This window comes from Malania oleifera, chromosome 6 (genome assembly GCF_029873635.1).
Source record: "Malania oleifera isolate guangnan ecotype guangnan chromosome 6, ASM2987363v1, whole genome shotgun sequence".
Taxonomy (NCBI): Eukaryota; Viridiplantae; Streptophyta; class Magnoliopsida; order Santalales; family Ximeniaceae; genus Malania; species Malania oleifera.
The window spans coordinates 56,259,622-56,280,490 of NC_080422.1; the positions used below are offsets into that span (position 1 = coordinate 56,259,622).

Below are 20,869 nucleotides of genomic sequence, written 5' to 3' on the forward strand. Positions count from 1 at the left end.
GGCGGTATTCACTACCTCAACCCAAAAATACTTAGGTAATTTATGTTCGCTAAGCATAGTTCTAGCCATTTCGTGTAAAGTTCTATTCTTTCACTCAACGACCCCATTTTGTCATGGAATCCCAGGTGCTGAGAAGTTATAAGATATACCCTCTGTGTCACAGTAGTTTTCTATACCTTCATTTTTAAATTATGTTCCTTTATCACTTCTAATGTGTGTTATTTTGTATCCCTTTTTATTTTGGATCTTTTTGCAAAGTCTAGTAAATTGTTCACAAGTTTCATCTTTATGAGTAAGAAATAGTACCTAAGTGAACCTAGAATAATCGTCAACAATAACGAAAATATATAATTTACCACCTAGACTTTGAGTTGGATTAGGTCTAAATAAATCTAAGTGCAACATTTGAAGTGGCCTAGTGGTGGAGATAGTTTTCTTCTTTTTAAAGCTAGATTTTACTTGTTTTCCTAGTTGACACGCATCACATATTTTATCGTTCACAAATTTTTTTTTAGGTAATCCCTTAACTAATTCTCCTTTAACTAGTTTAGATAATAGGTTCATGTTTGCCTGTCTTAATCTCCTATGCCAAAGCCAACTAGCTTCATTTATAGAAAAATAAAATAAAATAAAAGCAAGTTCCATGTTGAGAAGCAAGATTATCAAAGTTAGTGGTGTAGACATTTTCGTGACGATTAACAGTAAACAATATTTTGTTTTCAGATTTAATTTCTATAGTGCATTTGTCATGTTCAAAGGAAACTCTATAACCTTTATCACACAATTGACTTATACTTAATAGGTTATGTTTTAAGCCATCAACTAATAACACATTATCAATAACAAGAGAAGGTTCCTTACCAACCTTACCAACTCCAATGATTCTGCTTTTTGCATTATCGTCGAAGGTGATGAATCCACCATCCTTAGGAGTGATGGACGCAAACTTGGCTTTATCTCCGATCATGTGTCGAGAGCATCCACTATCCATATACCATTTATCCTTTGGAGATGATGATCTTAAGCACACCCGCAATGAACATTCAATTGACTAATTTTGGTACCCATATTTTCTTAGGTTCATGGGGGTTAGTGCTAGACTCTCCTTCGACTTTCCAGACTTTCTTAATTTTAACATCTTTGTTCTTAAAAGGACAGTCAAATTTTATGTGACCTAGCTTCTTACATTTAAAATATGTAGTATATCTATAAGAATCTTTAGTTGGAACATAAGATTTCGACTCTCTCACAAAATATCCCATGAAAAGATGTTTCTGTTTGAAGTTTTCCTTTCCACTAAAACCAAGACCTTCCTTATCTAGGGAATTTCTTTGAACTCCAAGAAGTCTTTCAAAATTATTTTGATCATGTATGAATTTATAAATAATTTTAGATTTATCTTCCAAATTTCTTTCTAACTCCTTAATTTTCAAGTCCTTGTCTTTTATTAAAGATGCATGAGATTCATTTTGTCTTTCCAACAACTTTGAAAATTTCTTTAATTTTAATTTCAAATTAGAATTTTTCTTAGTCATTTTCTCAAGAATTTTAAGAGCATATAGATATTCCTGTTGCAATTCATCATATGAAATCATGTTATCATTATTATCAGAATCACTAGAATAATATGATGAAGTTGAATAAAAAGATTTTACCTTGTGGTCTTCGTGAGCCATTAGACACAGATTTGCAATTTGGTCATTGCTAGATTCAGAGTCTAAACTACTGGTACTGTGAGTGTCCCAACTGACCTTTAGTGCATTCTTCTTCTTTTTGGATGCTTTCTTCAGCTGGGGACGATCCGACTTGATGTGCTCAACTTCTCTGCAGTTATAGCACGTAGGAGGATCATCCTTTTGTTTCTTTCTGTTTGACTCTCCCTTTTCTATTTTTGAGTCCCTAAATTTTCTAGTATACTTCCTGTTCTTTTTCAGGAACTTTCCAAACTTCTTGGTTAGAAGAGCCATATTATCTTTTGATTCTGAATAGCTTTCTTCACTAGAATTGCTGAATGATGCTTTGAGGGCTGTTACTTTCTTTGTTTTATTCTGCTCACTCAGACTTTCATTTATTTTCAGCTCATATGTGATAAGCGACCCAATCAATTCATCTAGTGTCATTGCTTTCAGGTTCCGTCCTTCTGCTATGGCTATAGCCTTTGCCTCCCAGACTGGTGGTAATCTCCTAAGAATTTTCATGATCATTTCATAAATGGGGCAAGTTTTACCAAGAGCATGCAATGAATTCGTGATGTGAGTGAACCTGGTGTACATGGATTGGATTGATTCACTAGAAGACATTTTAAAGGCTTCATATTCACTAGTTAGCATGTCTATTCTACTGTCCTTTACATCTTTAGTGGCTTCATATGTGACTTCTAATTTATCCCATATTTCTTTAATAGTTGTACATGTCATGACCCTATTAAATTCATTTACGTCTAAAGCACAATATAACAAATTCATTGGAGCAGCATTTATTTGAAGAGCTCACATGTCCTCATCTATGTATTCATCCTCAATCTTAGGTATATTTTCTTTCTCTACAATTTTCATAGGAATAGGATTTCCTCTAAAAACAACTTTTCATACTTTCCAATCAGCATTCTGAAGAAAGATTCTCATTCTTTGTTTCCAATATGTGTAGTTAACACCACAAAAGATGGGCGATCGTGTGTATGAGTGTCCCTCTCTGAATGGGGTTACACTGATGTGTGTCATTGTGATATTTACAAAAAAAAAAACGTTTAATTCTAGTGTAACCTCACTCTGATACCAAATGTTAATTTAGGTGTAATCCCGAGAGGGGAGGGGGTGAATTGGGTATTTAAAAATTACTTTAGGTTATTTTATCACTAAATCCCTAATTTAATAATTTACAAAATAATCACAAGTTAAGGAATACTTAGATTTTTAATTTATTACACTATCTAATAAAATAAATTAATATCTCAATAATCTCAGTGATACCTAATCAATTCTTAAGTGCACGTAATATTTAGCAACATACATACATATAAGATTGACAATTAAACGTAAGCGGAACTTAAAAGGAGATGAGGGAAAGAAAGATGTAAACTCAGATTTTGAGCAACCCACTCAAGGATTCCACTAATCTCGCTCCTTTAACTAGGACGAAACTTCCCTTTACAGTTTACTGCTTACAAAAGGTGTAGCTTCCTCCTCAACCTGGTTCACAACCTGAACCGTCAATACAATAATATGATTACAATTCTCTGCAAGCTCAAATGCTCCTTAACAAGTTAATGAATACAATTGAAATCATAATACATACTTAGATGATATAACTTGAAGTTCAATATATTAAACAAAGTTATGAAGGGGTGTATATAGATTTATGAAAAATTTTATTGTTGGGGACACACTTGGTATTTTTAAAATTATTTAATTAAAACTTAAACACGTTTAAGCACTAGAAATTAGACCAACCCGAGAGGTTTGGTCGACTGATGCTAGCATTGGTCAACTGACCTCACATAAGAAATTTGAATTTCTCAATGGGTTCAGTCGGTTGAGGAAAGGGCCTGTCGCCTATGCTTGGTCGATTTTCCTTTCTTTGAAAGTTTGGTCGATTGGCGAAATGACCAGTTGATTGAGCCTTGAAGGTCAGTCGGCTGGGGCAATTTTTAAGCTAAAAGCACCGATTGGCCAAGGAAAGCAGAAAGACCAAGTTCAGAGGTCGGTAAACTATGGAAGCTAAGTTCAAAAATGGTCGTCGACTGAGCCTAGTCAAACTTTGACTTCTAGCATAATGTGTGTTCGGTCAACTGAGCCGATTATAACTTGATATGGTCGGTCAACCGAGGTCAGTGAATTCCTTAGTTTTTGCCTTAATTTTGACCCTAAAGATATTTTAAAACCTTTGTAAGTTTTTAGGCAATTTTGAAAAAGATTTTGTATGAAAGGTTGGGTCCCCTAAGGTCAGTCTATGGTTATGTTCAAATGCCTAAACAATGAAAAATATGTTATGATATGATCAATAACTATTAATGATGATTTGGACGAGGTACTTATAGAGTTTTGGAGCATATGACCGTTATCTGACCGTTGGAGGAATAAAATAATATTTTATTTTAAAAAATATAGTCGTTCGGAGGTCAAAACGGTCACAACCCAAGAGGTGCAATCGACTAGGCCAAGGTTATTTTTCAAATCACAAAGAAACGACATGCCAGGCCACAAGTTTTGGTCGACTAGGCCTAAGGGCCGGTTGATTGGGGTTCAAAAGGTGAAAAATGGCCGGTTGGCTAGGGCTTTTACAAAGCTAGCCAAAAGGTGAGGTCAGTCGACTGGGCATGATAATACATGCAATGGCTAGTCTACTGGGTTTGCCTGGCTAGTCGACTAGAGCTGCAAGGCCGGTCGACTAGGCCCTTTGAAAATATTGCCTTTAGCCCATTTGTTAGAATTAGTGTATTCCCAAGGAGGGGGGGGGTGAATTGGAATTTTAAACTTTTATCTCCTAGGCTAAATGAGATAGCCGTATAATACAACCTAGGGTTTTTCTATGCAGTTCCAAATGCGCCAATAAATATAATATGCGGAAATTTAAATCATGCGCATCATTCACACCATAACATACATGTACGGTAAATATAAAGTGCATAAATATAAACAAGGCACACGATATGTTATTGGGATTCGACCAACTGTGCCTACATCCCCGCCTCTAGCTTGCAAGCTCAAAGATTCTACTAAAGGCTCACTTAAGGGTGGAGCGGCACCGATTACAACCAGGTCAATTAGCACAAGGCTGACCTCAACCTTTACAATCAGGTCAATTAGCGGGGCTGACCTCAACCTATACGCCTTAATAGGATGGTGCACCTAGCTTTCCTAATCGGGTCTAAGCCAATTCGGGACTATTTCAAAGGGCTAATCTCCCTCTTCAAGCCCGTGTCTGGAATACAACAATTTTGCTCAATAAATGAAACGGTAAAATGATTATACTTTCGTGTAAAGAAGATATGTACCCAGTTACGTACAATCACTTACACCACAAAATGATTTAATATGTAAGCTCAATGTGGTCTAGTATTTCAACTCTCAAATGTATTTTCTATCAGTGTAATGAGTGCATGAGAGTATCAACAAGAAATATTTGTATCACAAGATATTCAATCAACAGATTTACACAAAGATGTCAAGCAAGTTTCAAATGTATCAGTCTGAGGGATATATCAATCACGTAAATAGTAGATGACGTATATGCTTGATTTGCAAAAGATGTATAGTCTTTGTATTCAGAAAATGATATGCAAATAAATATTGCAACAAAGATCTATAGTACAAACACAAATATCTTCTCAAAGATATATCAATATAAATCACACAAGATATTTGAGTATGTTTTGAAAATGATTTTGCAACCCAAAGACAAATACAAGCTTCCTAAGATATTGCAACACAAATGCAATACTCAGAAGCTTAAGCAAGTCTTCTTAGGATAGGCTTATGAATAAAGCCCCCTAAGAATACTTAGGTTTAGCTCTCAAGAAAATCGTTTCAATCAAATAAACAAGGAGAGCAAACCTTTGAGAATAATCACTCAATCAACTTACAAAAGACTTTTGGCAATAAGAGAAGGTAAGTATGAGTGGTTGGGGCTTAGATATGAGTATTATAGGCTTTGAAAATTTCAGAGAGTCTCTCCTAATCAAAGTGACTAATCTCTCTATAATTTTTCCAAATGAAAGGGTATATATAAACACCCCATGAAATATAACCAATGGGGACATAGCCGGGATTATTAGAAAAGTTTAATGAAGTATTAGCCATTTTTACCCTGTTTTAAAATTATTAACCACGGTAAAAATTCATAGCAACCCGAGAGGCCCGGTCGACCAGAACACTTTCAGTCAGCCAAAGTTCATATGCCTCGGTTGACGGGGACATTTTTGAACCAGGGACTCGGTTGACCAGGACATTTTGAACTTAGGACTCAGTCCACCGGAAGTGCATGTTCGAGGTAATTTTTCAATTTTACCAAGGTTCAGTCGACCATGCTATTTTGAACTGGGCGATTCGATCGACCAGACAGTTGGGATTTCTCTTGAGAACCCTCGGTCGACCAGAGCGTAGGAATTCATTTTGTGCTCGGTTGACTAAGTAGTCAAATTGTTGACTCCTTGGAGGTTCGGTCGACTAGGGTCAAATGACATGTCATGGCTCAGTCGACCAAACTGTGGTCAACCGGTTGACCTAGATCAGGTTCGGTCAACCGAGGTAGAATGAACTGCCAAGGTCGGTCGACTGAAAGTGCACAAAGTGTGCATTTCAATCCTGATTCAATACACTTTCACCCTATTCAAGTTCCTAATACATGCAAGTGCAATGGTGAGTGTCTTAGGGTCATTTTTAGGTCTAATTAAAGACACCAAAAAAATTTGGTGTCGGTCGACCGAAGGTCGACCAATGGGTAAACCTTAAGGTCATTTGTATTATGAGCTTACGTATTTAACCATGCATGTGGGGTGTGTGATTATTACAAGTAAGATCCCTAATTACTATTACAGACCAATTACATAAATGAATTATATATTACAACGCAAAGTAATTAAGTTTTCAATCTTCACTTGCTCTATGTGCATTAAGATTTGACAGCTTAAGTTCCTGCACAAAACTTCAAACACCCATTATATACAATGAGTATTTTTCATAATCAAAATCGGGCGTGACCTATAAGGTCAACACCATTTTTATCCTTAAAGTATTTTAAACCTTTTTGTATGATTTTAGAAGTTTATGAAAAAGTTTTTCATGAAAGGTTAGGTCCTCTAAGGTCTGTTAATGGTCATGTTTGAGCTTAGCATCATATCACATAAGACATGTAATACAAATATTCTAAATGCATTACAATCAAAATAACATATGTCTTCTTCTTCTTTGCTTTTCTGATTCTTCATGGAATACGCCATACTGTATGAGCTTTAAGTCCCTTCTGACTTCCATTTCTCATTAACCTTATGTGTGTGCTGAATTATAAATTTGCTCACATACTGAATACACATATAAAATACAAATGGTTTGTCATAATCAAAACGGGATCGAACTCAAAAAGTTAACACCATCTTAAGGGGGTTCTGTGGAGAATCGATGTGAAACGTCTATCACGCGATACCCAAGGACAGACTGTGATGTCCGGGATATGTCAAGGTCTCCCATGATGATGCAATGCAGTGTTTTGGCAGGCAATAAAGCGAACCGTCTGTTGTGAGATTTGTTGAAGACTATGCAGGGGGCTTTGGTGATAGAAGACTTGCAATAGTTTTTATGTTTATTGTTGTGGGAAGGCCTTGTTGGAAGCCTAGGGTAAAGTTTTCGGGTGTAACATATACAACTGAATCAGGGTTGATGGTAGAAGCTGAAACTGTCATTGGTAAGTTCAAGCGTTACTTGGACTTGGTGTTTATCTCCAGTTGCTAGACGGGAGGCAATCCCGACCTAACGTCCCAAGTTCAAGGTGGAGTAGCGGGTTCACGTTTTCAGTTTCTCCTAAGGGGCGTATATTCACCAAGGTGGAGATTGTTGTAAAATGTGGCTCACATACTGAATGAAAAGCATACACAAAGGGAAAGCATGAAGGAAATCAAACAGCAGCAGGGGAAATCATCGACGGTAAGGTTCAAATCGTTGACAGTTTGAGCACTACTTTAAACAAATTGCATTATGTCCAAAACCGTCGACAATTTGGCTCGGGACACCGAATGCAAATTTCAAATTTTGAAAGGTGGATGTTAATATGGTTGGAGTATGGAGGGAAAACCTTTGGGAACTCTATATATATGTCATATCTGATGTATTTAGAGAGGTTGATTGATAATAGTTGAGAGGGGTTCTTGTATTGCTCTTATAATTTGGATAAGAAGAAAGTGAATTCTTATCGTTTGCTCCCATGGATGTAGGCATTTTCGAACCACGTAATTTCTTATATTCTTGTGATTGTTATTGCTTTCATTAATTTGCTGTGGTTGTGGATTGTTCTGTTTTTTCATTATTAAAGTGTTGCATTGTGTATTTGATTCTTTTACACAAATATATTCCGCTGTTTAAATTTGGGGATTTTACACAATAAAGGGATCCCCTATCACCTTATCTAGTCATTCACTCTATGCAAATGCTTCCCATTGCTAGAAGAAGCCAATATTATATTGAGGCATCTGCCTTAGTCCTTTTACTATCAGAATGTTTCTTTTCAAACCATATCCTGTTGGATGATGATGTTTGTTCAGCCTCACTTTGATAGTTATGCCCAATTGTCTTATATTTTCCAATCGTATGGCAGCCTAGAAAGTTAGACAATTAATTTTAAAAAGTCTGAATTGTTCTTTAAGGAACATGCCCTCCACATTTCAGCAATTATTTTCACAGCTTAAAATTAAGTAAGTGCAACAGCCAAATAGATATCTTGGCATCCCCTTGATGGACGGGTTGACTTCTCATATTCATTGAAAAAATTAAAAATAAGGGTTCCGGATGACCCTGTCCGAATTACGAAACTGGTCTGAATCCGGGTTTGTAGGCGGGTCAACCCGCCTCCTATAGTTAAAGAGGAAAAAAAGAGCTTGAAGGTAAGGTCCTGGGAGTACGCACCACCTGCCTTAGCTCAATTGCAAATACCACTACACCCACTTCCACTTGTGCTTACCTATGCAATAATTTATATAATTATCACTCTAATTTTAAAATACTATTATGTTTTTTTACTAAAACATATAAGGAGTATTAAAAAGTATTTAAAAAAAAAAAATAGGTTAGGTGAAAGTTTAAAAAAATTTTAGATGGCTTTTCGAATTTATTTGTCATTTTATCTTTAATCTAATTATGTAATATTAACAAACATTTTATAAAATATTTTTATATGAAATTAGTGTAATTTTATTTTTACAATAATAATATATGCATATAATATATATATATATATAAATACACATAAAATATATATTAATATATATATGTATATATAATACGTTGATATCACCAATTTGACCACTGAGTTGACTCCCCGGTCTGATCAGTTTGACCAACCTGAGGGCTTTACCGAGTCAATTATCAATCTGAATTTTAAAATCATGGCTTCAAGGCACAATCTATTTTCTTGAATAAAAGACACATTTTGACTGATATGACAATCAATATGTATTTACATAATGTTGTCTTTCAATACCTGTAATACCATTGTGTATAAGAAATACAAAATGCATTAATGTGAATCGTCTATGCTTGTCATCTTTTCAATTCTTGTAAGACCATTAGCCATTTGTGCACAAATTTTGTAGGAATTTTTATATAAGAAATACAAAATGCATTAATGTGAATGACCTATGCTATGTGTGTCAAGGGCTTTGGAAGGAATGGGCTTTTAGGACATCCAAGTCTAAAATATTGTTGGCAAAGTAGGCATGGTGCATAGCCAGATTTAAGGACTCATTTACCTTAGGGGTGTACTCAAGTCAAGTCAAGTCAAACCGACACAGTAAAATACTCGAACTCGACTAAACTTAAAAATGTTTAGCTCCAAACTCGACTCTTACTTGATCGATTTCATAACTATTAAATTCGAACTCTACTCAACTACAAGTTTCATAAAACTTAAGTTTGACTTAATTAAATTCGACTCGATTATAAATTAGTATTAAATACATATATAAATATATAATGTACATATAATGCTAAATATATTTATAAAATATATATTATAAGATATAAATAATATAAAATTAATAAAGTTTAAAAGTTTGATTAGGCTCGAAACTTGATTTAAGTACTATTATTGAGTTCGAATTCAACTCACTAAAATACTCGAGTGGCTCAAACTCGACTCGAATCAATTCTAACTCTAGTAGAATCGAGTCGAGTTCGAGTAGCTTGCGAGCACGCTTAACTCGCTTATACCCCCAATTCACCTATAACCTTTTCAAACAAGAGTATTATTTAAATTAAAACACTTGTCTAGAGCTGTGCATTTTCCCTTCAGTTTTCTATTGCATTGGAAGAGTGTTATTTGTTGTTAGCAATTAATAGCATTGAATTGTCTTGTATCTAGACTCACTTGATAAGCATTAAACTCTTCTACTCACAGGTTTTACCATGTGAGTTCTCAATATCATACAATTGCTATGTTCAATAGGTCTAATTCTACAAATTGGAATGTTGTCCCCATTCAATATGTCCTCGTGGAAGAACTTTTTGATTACTAGCTCCTCACCAAAGTTTCAACATATTTGATAAGAACATTTCTTCATTAGGTGCCTAGTTCTAATGGACTACATATTCAAGAAGTGCTATCATTACTATTTTTTCATCATTTATCTAGGATGTTATTCTACTTCTTTAACAGGAGATGATCATGACTCTAGAAGAAACCAATAGTACTCGAGTTTACAATGTTTCTTTAAAAAATATTTTACAAGAATTTTACCCCACTAGGTCTGAGTTACGTCTACATTACTTGTTAGATACTACTGTGTTCCATGAGTTTATAGTGCGATGAAACTATGGAACACTTATTTTGAGATTAAGGTTGCACCAAGGTAGTTTGATTTGCTTCAAAACTATCAACTAAAACTACATTTATTGTGAACAAGATGTCCGCTACTTCATCCTATGCCAATAAGCATAGTAGATGAGGCCCTCGTTTCTCTATTCATTTTCATCCCAAATGTTTGATGGTGCATGTAAAAGCATCATAACAAAGTTTGTTTTGAGTGGAGGCAGGACTACTCTAGTGCTATTCCGGCACAAATTAGGATGAGTTTACTCCCTCCCCTTTCTTGGCACAGCTTGTCCTTTTCAAAAGTAAAAGTATTGTTTAAAAAGCCAATTCTTAGTTTTTTGGAAGATGTATAAAAATGTAAATTTGAAACTTTTGAAAGTTAAAAGTTATCTTTTTCGAGTATATTATGCTATTTCATATTACAAAATTATTAATGCACTAGTTGCATTTTATAAAAATACAAACATATATTTCAATCATTTTAATTGTTTTCAAAACACCTTAGCAACTCAAAATTTTAATTTTTCTTTTCTAGCCAGAAGGGGGAGAGACAGTTTTTATAATAATTTCCATCCGTTTTTATAAAGTCAGATCTACCTCTCCCGTATGATGATGAGCCACTTAACTTTGTTTGTTGCCTGGACTCTACTCTAGTTCCTCGAAGCCTTGGGTCCCACAAATGGATCCTTTTAAATGCTATTATTGCTTACCATACAACAGAAGGTATGCTTGCGCAAGCTGCTATTATTGGATCTAAAGGCATAATGATTATCCATGCGCAGCACAGCACAGCATCATGGCGTCGCATGTTTGGGCTCACCAATGTGCTTAAAAAAATGGGATAGACACATTCCCACATCCAATGCTCAGTCCCGAACCCTTTATTGAAATTGTAGTCACTGTAATTGTCCTTTTCGAGACTGACGACGCACGCTGAATTAAACTTCTGATTCATGTCTGTCAACAATGAGCTGCTTCGGCACTGTGCCGACAAGAAAGAAGTCAATTTTATAATTCAAAACACTTCACATCGGCTGCTTAGATTGGCTGAATTCCTCCAGCCCGCAGTAAAGCTTGAGGAGGAGTTGGGTACATATGTGAGGAGATGTGCAGGGCCCGCACATGAGATAAATGACATTACCCAGAGGCCTCATGTAGACGCCATCTTCCTGCAGCTTCCTGAGAAGAGCAGTTGCATAAAGCGAGCCATACCTGCACAAACTCCATACCATCAGTCAAATGCATCCAAATATTTGCAAGTTTGTTTCGTTTCGGTCATTTCAGTCCATTTCTACAATTCCCACTACTATTTTTGCTCCTTACTTTTTACTCCACTTTAGTTTTTAATTTCACACCTAAGGTTTAAGCATGTCGCCCGTTCACCCCTTCCATTAAAACTCAACACTATAACCCAAAAATTGACAACCAAAGGTCGACTTCCAATTTTTTAATATGAATTCTTTTTAAGAAAAATTAAAATTAAAATTACAATAAGTTGTAATGTGTTAAATGACCACATCGTTATTTCTATTTTCATTGTTTAGAATTTAAATGTTTTGATTTGTATTATTTATTCAAGAATAAATAAATCTTTACAAAGGAAAAGATTACAGAAAAAACAAAAGAAAACTGCAAAAGTAAGAAAACTTATGAATAATTTTTACTTTGAATTTTTTTAACTTGAAAAATTCTATTGTAATATTGGGGAACATGTATTTTAGAGCTTGACTTTGAATTTGTGGTTTGGAGGAAACAAATGCAATTTTGTACTGCATTTTGTCCAATTCCACATAAAATCACATTCAAATCTCAAAATTAAAGCGTGAATTCCAATTTGCTCTCACTAGGCCATTTTACAAAGAACCTTATAGTAACTGTTTGGAGACATTGTTGCAAACTACAGAGAATCTTAGGTACTAAAAGTAGTGTATGGGAGCATAAATTTTGTCTTTCAATGCATACTTGTGTGAAATTGAATGAAATGTAATATAATTTTATATAACATTTTGTCCAATCCATACAAATTCAAATCAAAATTTTGAAGACTGACCTACCAAGGTAGGAAAACATAAGAATACTACCCAGAATGTAATAGTCAAGAAACATATGAAGCAAATGAAAAAAAAGAAAAATACCCAGCATTACAGCCTTCTGCTCGAAGTTCGAGGGCGCAAAGAGTTCCCAGAACAACTAATCTTTGAACAGCTGGATGTGATGAGATCTGGTGCACCAGCTCCATGTCCCATAGCTGCAGGCATTTAAATGCAAGTGATAGACACAATTGGCAGAGAATTGACAAAATAAAAGCGTTTCTGACAAGAATGAGATATTGTGCTGGAAGGCCGTCAGGCCTTGAAAAATTCTGTATTCCAAAACCACTAACCCTGCGTCTGGTATAGATTTTGAGCCTCAAATCTAAATTTATATAAGTGTGAAAAAATATAACACAAAATTATATTGTATTTCTTTCAAATCTACACATTTAAATTCAAGCCACGAAATCCTTGCTCCCAAATACTAATTACATTAATCAGATATTTGAAAAGAACAATTAAGCTTTATCATGATTCCTTCTCCATTCAAATTATGAGCACCCAGCTGGAGGTGCAAGTCAGCTTGTACTCGCAAGCCACATCAGATTTTATGCATTTGGATAACTTGGAACAATATAGATAGATGTCTCCAGTGAAATCATGAATGATAAAAGTCATATTTCACCTTTCTGTTTTCTTCTACCTTTAAATGCTCTCTCTTTTTTTGCAATCATTGAGTTTATGCATGATTGATAACTGCAACACATAATTGTCATTGCAAAAATTTTGTAGGGCAATTTTTATCCTCAGGCCTCAGGGACAGTGGAGACAATTTTGAACAATTTGCCATATTTTACAAACATGAACTGCAGAAATAAAACCCCACAAAAGCCCAAAGATTGCTTCAAATTTTCAAAATATTTTCTGAAAAAATTTGTGAAAATCAACAAATGGTTCTTAAATTTCAAATAACACACTGAGTCACTAGCTTGGGTGCATCTACACTCATCTAAGACGTAAAATTTATCATGCTAACTGAACAGTGCAATCAGAGCTCAAAGTTGGCAATATTTGTTCTGCATGGATGGACTAAAAAGAATCACTCAAATCAGGAAACCATGTGTTTTGTTTTTCCTAACTCTTGGCTCCACAAGAAACCCATGCACAAAAGACAAGCATTCTGCAACAAAAAAATAAATTACAACCTATGTTGATATATTAAACAAAAGTAGCATAGATGACAACTGCAATCTGTCTTGTGCTTATAAGATTAACCAAAGGGAAAATCAAACAATGTAATTGTCAGGTTTGTGTAAGCAATGGTTTGTGGTATTGGAAACTGAAAATATTCTTACATCACAGGTTTATATCATGTTAAAAAATTTTATAAAAAAAACAATAAATCCTTTTTATTTACTTATTTACAACAACAACAACAAACCTTTAGTCTCAATAGATGGGATCGGCTACATGAATCCTTTTTCGCCAATTTACCTAACTGAGAGTGTTTTCCTCTATTAAATTAAGGACTATTAAATCCCTCATTCCAAGTTATTTTAGGTCAACCCCTACCCTTACCCTTTTCATGCTAGAAACAATAACTCACTCCTCACAAACGCTTTACTAGACCTGCATTTCAAATGCCTAACCCATTCAAGCTGTCACTCTCTTATCTTGTCTTCAACTGGTGCTATGCCTAAATTATTGGGTATATGCTTGTTTTTTACTTTATCTTTTAATGTTATACCACTCATCCACCTCAACATCAGCATTTTAGCAACTTTTATTTTTTTTGTACATGTTGTTTCTTAGTTGCCTAACATTTTGAATCATAAAACATAATTGGTCTTATAGCCATCTTATTAAACTTACCTTTTAATTTTAAGGGTATTCTACGATCACACAACACATCTGACGCACTCCTCCATTTTACACAACTTGTTTTAATTTTATGTACTACATCATCAATTTCCTCTTCTCCTTGCATAATAGATCAATATCTATATTTGCACTTTGCTATTAATCTCTTGATTATAAAGTTTAATCTTCACTCCACTGTTACTCCTTGCATTACTGAAATTACATTTCATATATTTTGTCTTATTCATACATATCCTAAACCTTTTAGATTCTACTGAAGCTCTCCAAAGTTCTAGCTTAGATTCCACTCCACTATTATCATCAATCAGCACAATAACATCTGCAAATAACGTACACCAAAAAATCTCATTTGATTATTCCTAGTAAATTCATCAATCACTAATGTAACAAGATAAAGACTCAAAGTAGAACCTTCATGTACACCTATTGTGATTGGAAAATCTCTAGATTCCCCTCATACAGTCCTAACGCTAGTCACTACTCTGTCATACACATCCTTAATGACCTCAGTCTATCATATGCTTTCTCCAAGTCAATAAAAACTATATGCAAGTCCCTCTTCTTTTCCCTAAACTTTTCCATTGAACTTCTTAAAAGATAAATAACTTCTATTGTTGATCTCCCGAGCATAAAACCAATTTTATTTTCTGAAATCCTCGTTTCCAGTCTTATTTTATGTTTAATTACCCTTTCCCATAATATCATTGTATGACTAATAATCTTAATTCCACAATAGTTATTACAGTTTTGAATATCGTCTTTGTTTTGTATAAAGGTACTAACGTACTTTTCCTCCACTCTTCTGGCATTTTGTTAATTTTCATAATAGTGTCAAATAGATTAGTTAACCATATATTTCCTTTATCCTCTAAACATTTCCAAACTTCAATGAATATTTTATCTAGTCCTACAGATGGAACACTTTTCATCTTTTTTAATGCCGTCTTAACTTCCAGGACTCCATTTTTGTGAATAAATCTCCTATATTTAATCTTCTCATTTGTCACTTCCAATTTTATGAATAAATCTCCTATTTTTAATCTTCACATTTGTCACTTCCAATTTTGTGAATAAATCTCCTATTTTCAGTCTTCTCCTCATTTGTCACTTCCAACTTCAATCTTTTGTTTTACTTTTCATTAAACTTATCAAAGTATCTTCGCTACCTCTCTTTTATGTCTTTTCTCTAATTAAGACATTCTCATTCTCGTCCTTTATACATTTTACATCCCCTAAATCTATGCATTTTCTAACTCTAGCAAGTTTATAAATTTCTTTTTCTCCTTTTTTATCTACTTAGTATATAAAGTATCATAAATTCTATATTTAACTTCACTAATAGTCTTTTTTTGCCTTTTCTCTTCCCTATTTATGTTTTTTAAGATTTTCTATATTTTTATAATTTTGCCATATTTTATACCATAGTTGTCAAATCGAGATTCGAATCATGAATAGAAATCTCAATTTCATGAATCAAGAATCGAGAATTAAATTGAATCATAAGATTTGATGCAAAATTTGAAAAATCAATTCCAAATGACCTTTCTATTGATAATTGGAATTGCACATGCTTATGAAGAAAGTTTTGAAGGTGTAAATCCTACCATAATCTATTTAACTCATGCATATATCGATATAAGAGTAAAACTGGCCATTTGAACAGGATATACGATGATATAACCATTCCACCTCTATCAAGTATCAAGTTAAGCTAGGTCGTTTGAAACTGTGACAAATGCTATGTGACTCAAAACTAAAGCACCAAGTCTAAGAGTTCAAGATACACTAAAAAGTAAGATAAGGACCCACACAATAAAAATTAGGACCCACACAATAAAAATTGAACTTCATGTTTATGGTGTAAGTTTACATGTTTAACAATAAAAAAAGCAAGCATATGCTTTTTTTAAAAATATGACAAGGAATCAATAAAAACTTATTTAAAAAAAAAACTTTATGGTCAACAATAAAAATTTGAATTTTATGGTGTTTAATAAAAAACATAAACCAAACTTACTAAAACATAAAAACTAATGAAAATCAAAATTTTAAATCCAAAGTGCAAAGGGCAACATGCCAACCAAAAGCTTGCCCACCGAGTCGATGTTGGTTTTCTTCTAAAGCTGGTTTCCTTCTCTAACGCTGGTTTTCTTGTAATCTCATCTAATGACATAAAAGATGCAAAATGAGAGGACTAACAAACTTCTTTCTTCTTTCTTGGAGGACAAACCTCATGTAAGTTGCAAATAGAAGGCAACCATGAAAAAAAAATAGTTTAAAAATCTTCAAGTTGGGTTTTAGAGGAGTTGCATCTGGATCTTACAATTAATACAACTTGATTTGATTCACTAATTCACCAGGCAAATCGTCACCTTGATTTACTACCTTCTACGATTCTCCCATGCAATTCGAATCGATTTATACCTTTCTTGACATAAAACGTACGATTTGAATTGAAAATCGTACGATTCTAACAACTATGTTCTATACCAATTTTTTTTTGTCGTAACGACTTTTTGGACTTTTTGATCCTATCACCAACTTTCTTCACTATCCAAGTATCTTCTTTCAAACTCACCTAAAACTACTTTTGCTACCCTTATGATAGAATTAGCCATTTTATTCCAAACAGTATTTGCATCAACCTTACCCCCTATTGTCCAATCACACTCTTTGATCATTTTATCTTTGAATTTTACTTATCTGCTTTCAAGTTGCACTATCTAGTCTTCTTGTGTTGATTTATGTTACTTTTTTCTCTTCCATTTTTTAAATATGTATATCAAATACCAAGACTCAGTGATTTGAAAGGCATAATTGAGGCGTGCCTCAAGGAACACACCAAGGCATAAGTCAAAAAGCGTAAGTCCACAAAGGCGTACGCATTAGGTGAGAAGGCGTACGCATCATGAAAAAAGCTCGCCTTTTTACGCCTCAGACGCAAGGCGTATGCACCTGAAACCTTATCCTCCCTCTCTCTCCCGTGAAGCTTCCTCTCTTCTGCTCTCTCGACAAAGCCTTTGCTCTCTCTTCGAAGCCTCGACAAAGCCTCTACTCTCTCTTTGAAGCCTCTAGTCTTCTCCTCTCTTGACGAAGCTTCTGCTCTTTCGACTATTCCTCTCTTAGCAAAGCTACTTCTCCCTCTCCGATGACTCAACGACTACCTCCAACGATTCGTCCAAGCTTCTCGTCCATCTCTGACGATTCCTTCAAGCTTCTCATCTCTGTCAACGGGTCGAGGGTCCCTTCCAAGCTTTGATATGAGCTTTGTTCATTTAAGATTTAGATTCTTAGAAATTAGGATCTTGGATTATGAGACATTGCGATGCTGTATTTTGGATTTTTTCTCTTCTTTTTGTAAACTTATGGCTTATTTTTAACATGCATTGTTTAAGCTTGTTAGCTAAAATTGGCATATGATACTTAAGAATTATGTTTTTATTTTTCTTCTCATTATTCTAACATTTTTCTCAATTTAATACTATATATAAATTTATTTATTTATTTATTAATTATTTTAAAAAATGCTATCCCAAAATGCTTACGCCTTAACACCTTGAGGCTTACGCCTCGCCTCGCAGAGGGTAAAACGCCCCGCCTTACACCTTCGCCTTTTAAAACACTGCTAGGACTCTCTGTTGTGTAGCCAAACTTTCACCTCAAATAACTTTACAATCCTTACAAGATCGACGATCCCTGTTCCTAGTATAAAGAAGAAATCTATTTGGCTTTTATAATACCCACTCTTGAAAGTTATCAAGTGTTCTTCTCTTTTTATAAAACAAGTATTCAATACAACCATATCGTAAGACATGGAAAAATCTAATGTTGTAACGCCAACTTCATTTTTATCTCCATATCTATGGCCTCCATGTATCCTCTCATAGTCTATATTATCCTTTTCACAAGGCAATCTTCTCTACGCTCTTTGACTTACCATAGCTCCTTAATGGTGGATAGATTGACCTCAAGCCCTATCGTAAAAGACATACTCTTTTGGTGCAATGATAGAGGCTAACTTTTACGATAGTCAATGGTAGGTTTTCTCGTCAAGCAGTAAGGTGACAATCCAATCCTGAGCTTCGTCAATAGGCATCCAATCCCGTGAAAAAAGATAGGGTAGAATCGCTCAGGGTGGTCAAAATCCAATAGGTCGGGCAAAGCGGCAAATTCATTTGTGTTGGAAACGACCTTCAAGGAAGCGACTAGAGGTTCCCCTTCTTGATGGGCGACTTGTGGGACCTTGAGGGTGACCTAAGGCCATATCTTCTCAAAATTATCTTTTAAGATTTTCTGCTAAGCCTATTTGGAGAGCATACGTAATGACGTTCACTATCTCCAGGCCTACAGTTATCTTAATTTTAACGATCCTATCCTCTATTCTTTTAAAATTTGATACACTATCTTCTACATCTTTTCTACAATAATTCCCTCCCCATTTTTATGTTTCTCTTTTCCAGCGTACCAAAGTTTAAATCCAAACTTTTTAATTTCTCTAGCATTCTCTCCTACCCATTTTGTCTCTTGAAGAAAGATTAAGTTAATTTTACTTCTAAACACTATTTCCACTATTTCCATACTTTTGCTCATAAGAGGCCCCATATTCCAAGTTGTTAATCTAATCTTAATTTCTTGTGCTAACTTACTAGCCCTCTTACTTCTATGCTGACTTAACCTACTCCCTTGATCTAGGTGAATTTAGTAAGAATTCATGATAAAGTTTTACGCTATCTATCAGCTACCTAACACAACCCTACTTCTTTATTTGAATTTGGGACCAACTAGATGTACAATTATAATTTGTTACACAGGAAAATTACACGTTTGAGTATTTTTATTTATGCAAAACTTATTTCACATAGACAATTTTTTAAATCACACCTTACAACTAGTAGAAACCACACAAACAATACAATACATTTAAAAAATCTAAAGCATACAATTTTGGGTGTGAAAAAAAATTAAATTTTGTAATAGTACTTTTTTGAAAAATTTTGCATACTCCAAGATTTGCAAATGGAAAACACACAAACACAAAAATGCATATATTAAGCCTACAAATCATAAACACAAAATCACCACTACTAAACAACTATTGGAAAAACAACAACAACAATAACAATAACAATAATAAGCACAAAGAAAAGAAATAACAAGAGGAGAAGATTTCACCAGTGGCTAAAACTAAAAGATAATGACAACCGACTGAAAATACTACAATAAGTACCTTTTGGCACCGAAAATTTGATGTTGTTAATGAAAATCAATTGAAGAATATTGAAGCAACATGGGATTGCAAGAATTATGCAATCTAAATTCAAGATTCAGTAACAAGTTGGCGATGGATTTGATTAGTATATGGTGTTGACATAACCTCTCACTAGACTCACACCCTATCCCACATAACCTTGATCAAAGCTAGATGTTCTTTTTTCGACACGACTTTGAGCTCAAATGTGCAATATTGGTATTTTCAGTCAAAATTCTATTGACTCAATCCATTGAAAGAACTCTAAATTTGGCGTTTAGAGAGATAAAATACGTAAGTGAAAAAAAAAAAAAATTTGAAGATTTGATCTTTCACTTCCAAGAAAATAAAATTCAGGAAATGGGAGTGTGTATGTAACTCAGGATTTCAGATTAGACAAGTCAGATGATGAAGAAAAGAGAGAGAGAGAGAGAGAGAAGTTCCCCAAGATGACAAAGAAACTTGTAAAAGAAACCACCTTGAAGAACACCAAAATGATGGAGAGAGAGGGAAGAGAACGGAGGGCAAGAGGCAGAGTCCAAGATGTCAAATTTCTTTGCGGCTATGGCAAGTGACAGTCAAACCCAAACAAAAACTCGAACAAGAACATCGATGGAGCATCAAGAGAAATCAAGAAATTACAATCCTTGTTGAAAATTTTGCAGTTGCAGAAGCTGAAGCTGCAGCATCTTGAGGGCGTGTTCTTTGAAGAAAGCAATCACATTCCCTTCGAGAATATTTCTTTAGGCATTCAGTTGGGCAGATTCAAAGAATTGTTGTCATCTCTCTATAGAGACTGCCCAAGAAGGGGTGCTGTAGTGGGAGCAACCAAAGGATAACAAGAAGTCCTCATTGTCGCCGCTGATTTATAGTGGAAATGAAACATGCCAATGCTCAAAATTTGTGATAAACACTAAAAATGATCCTAAACTTATAGAGAGAGAGAGAGAGAGAGAGAGAATTTTATTTACTTAATATTTATTTTTTGTATATGAAATTATCCTTCCTCAAAAGTGGGAAAGGAGAGTAACATCCTCAACTCAAATCTTAAAGACAGCATAGAAAGAGTAAACATCCTCAACTCAAATATTAATGTCAGCATAGAAAGAGTACACCCAGCCACCTAGGGACCATAGAAGACCCACTTGCAACACCAGAAACAAACCTAGTAACAGATTCCAGCTGGTAGTAA

General features: G+C 34.5%; 1 protein-coding gene across 2 annotated transcripts in view; it reads right to left on the bottom strand.

The window, feature by feature from the left end:
• Nucleotides 1-11,241: 11,241 nt before the first annotated feature.
• LOC131156979 (bifunctional dethiobiotin synthetase/7,8-diamino-pelargonic acid aminotransferase, mitochondrial) overlaps nt 11,242-20,869 on the bottom strand; it is a 134,460-nt gene continuing 124,832 nt past the window's right edge. For both annotated transcript variants that reach the window (XM_058110768.1, XM_058110769.1), the window contains 2 exons: nt 12,651-12,763; nt 11,242-11,727 (listed from right to left, as the gene is read on the bottom strand). In XM_058110768.1, coding sequence (XP_057966751.1) covers nt 11,541-11,727; nt 12,651-12,763 — 300 coding nt within the window. In that variant the 3' untranslated portion in view covers nt 11,242-11,540. The remainder of the gene's footprint in view (nt 11,728-12,650; nt 12,764-20,869) is intronic.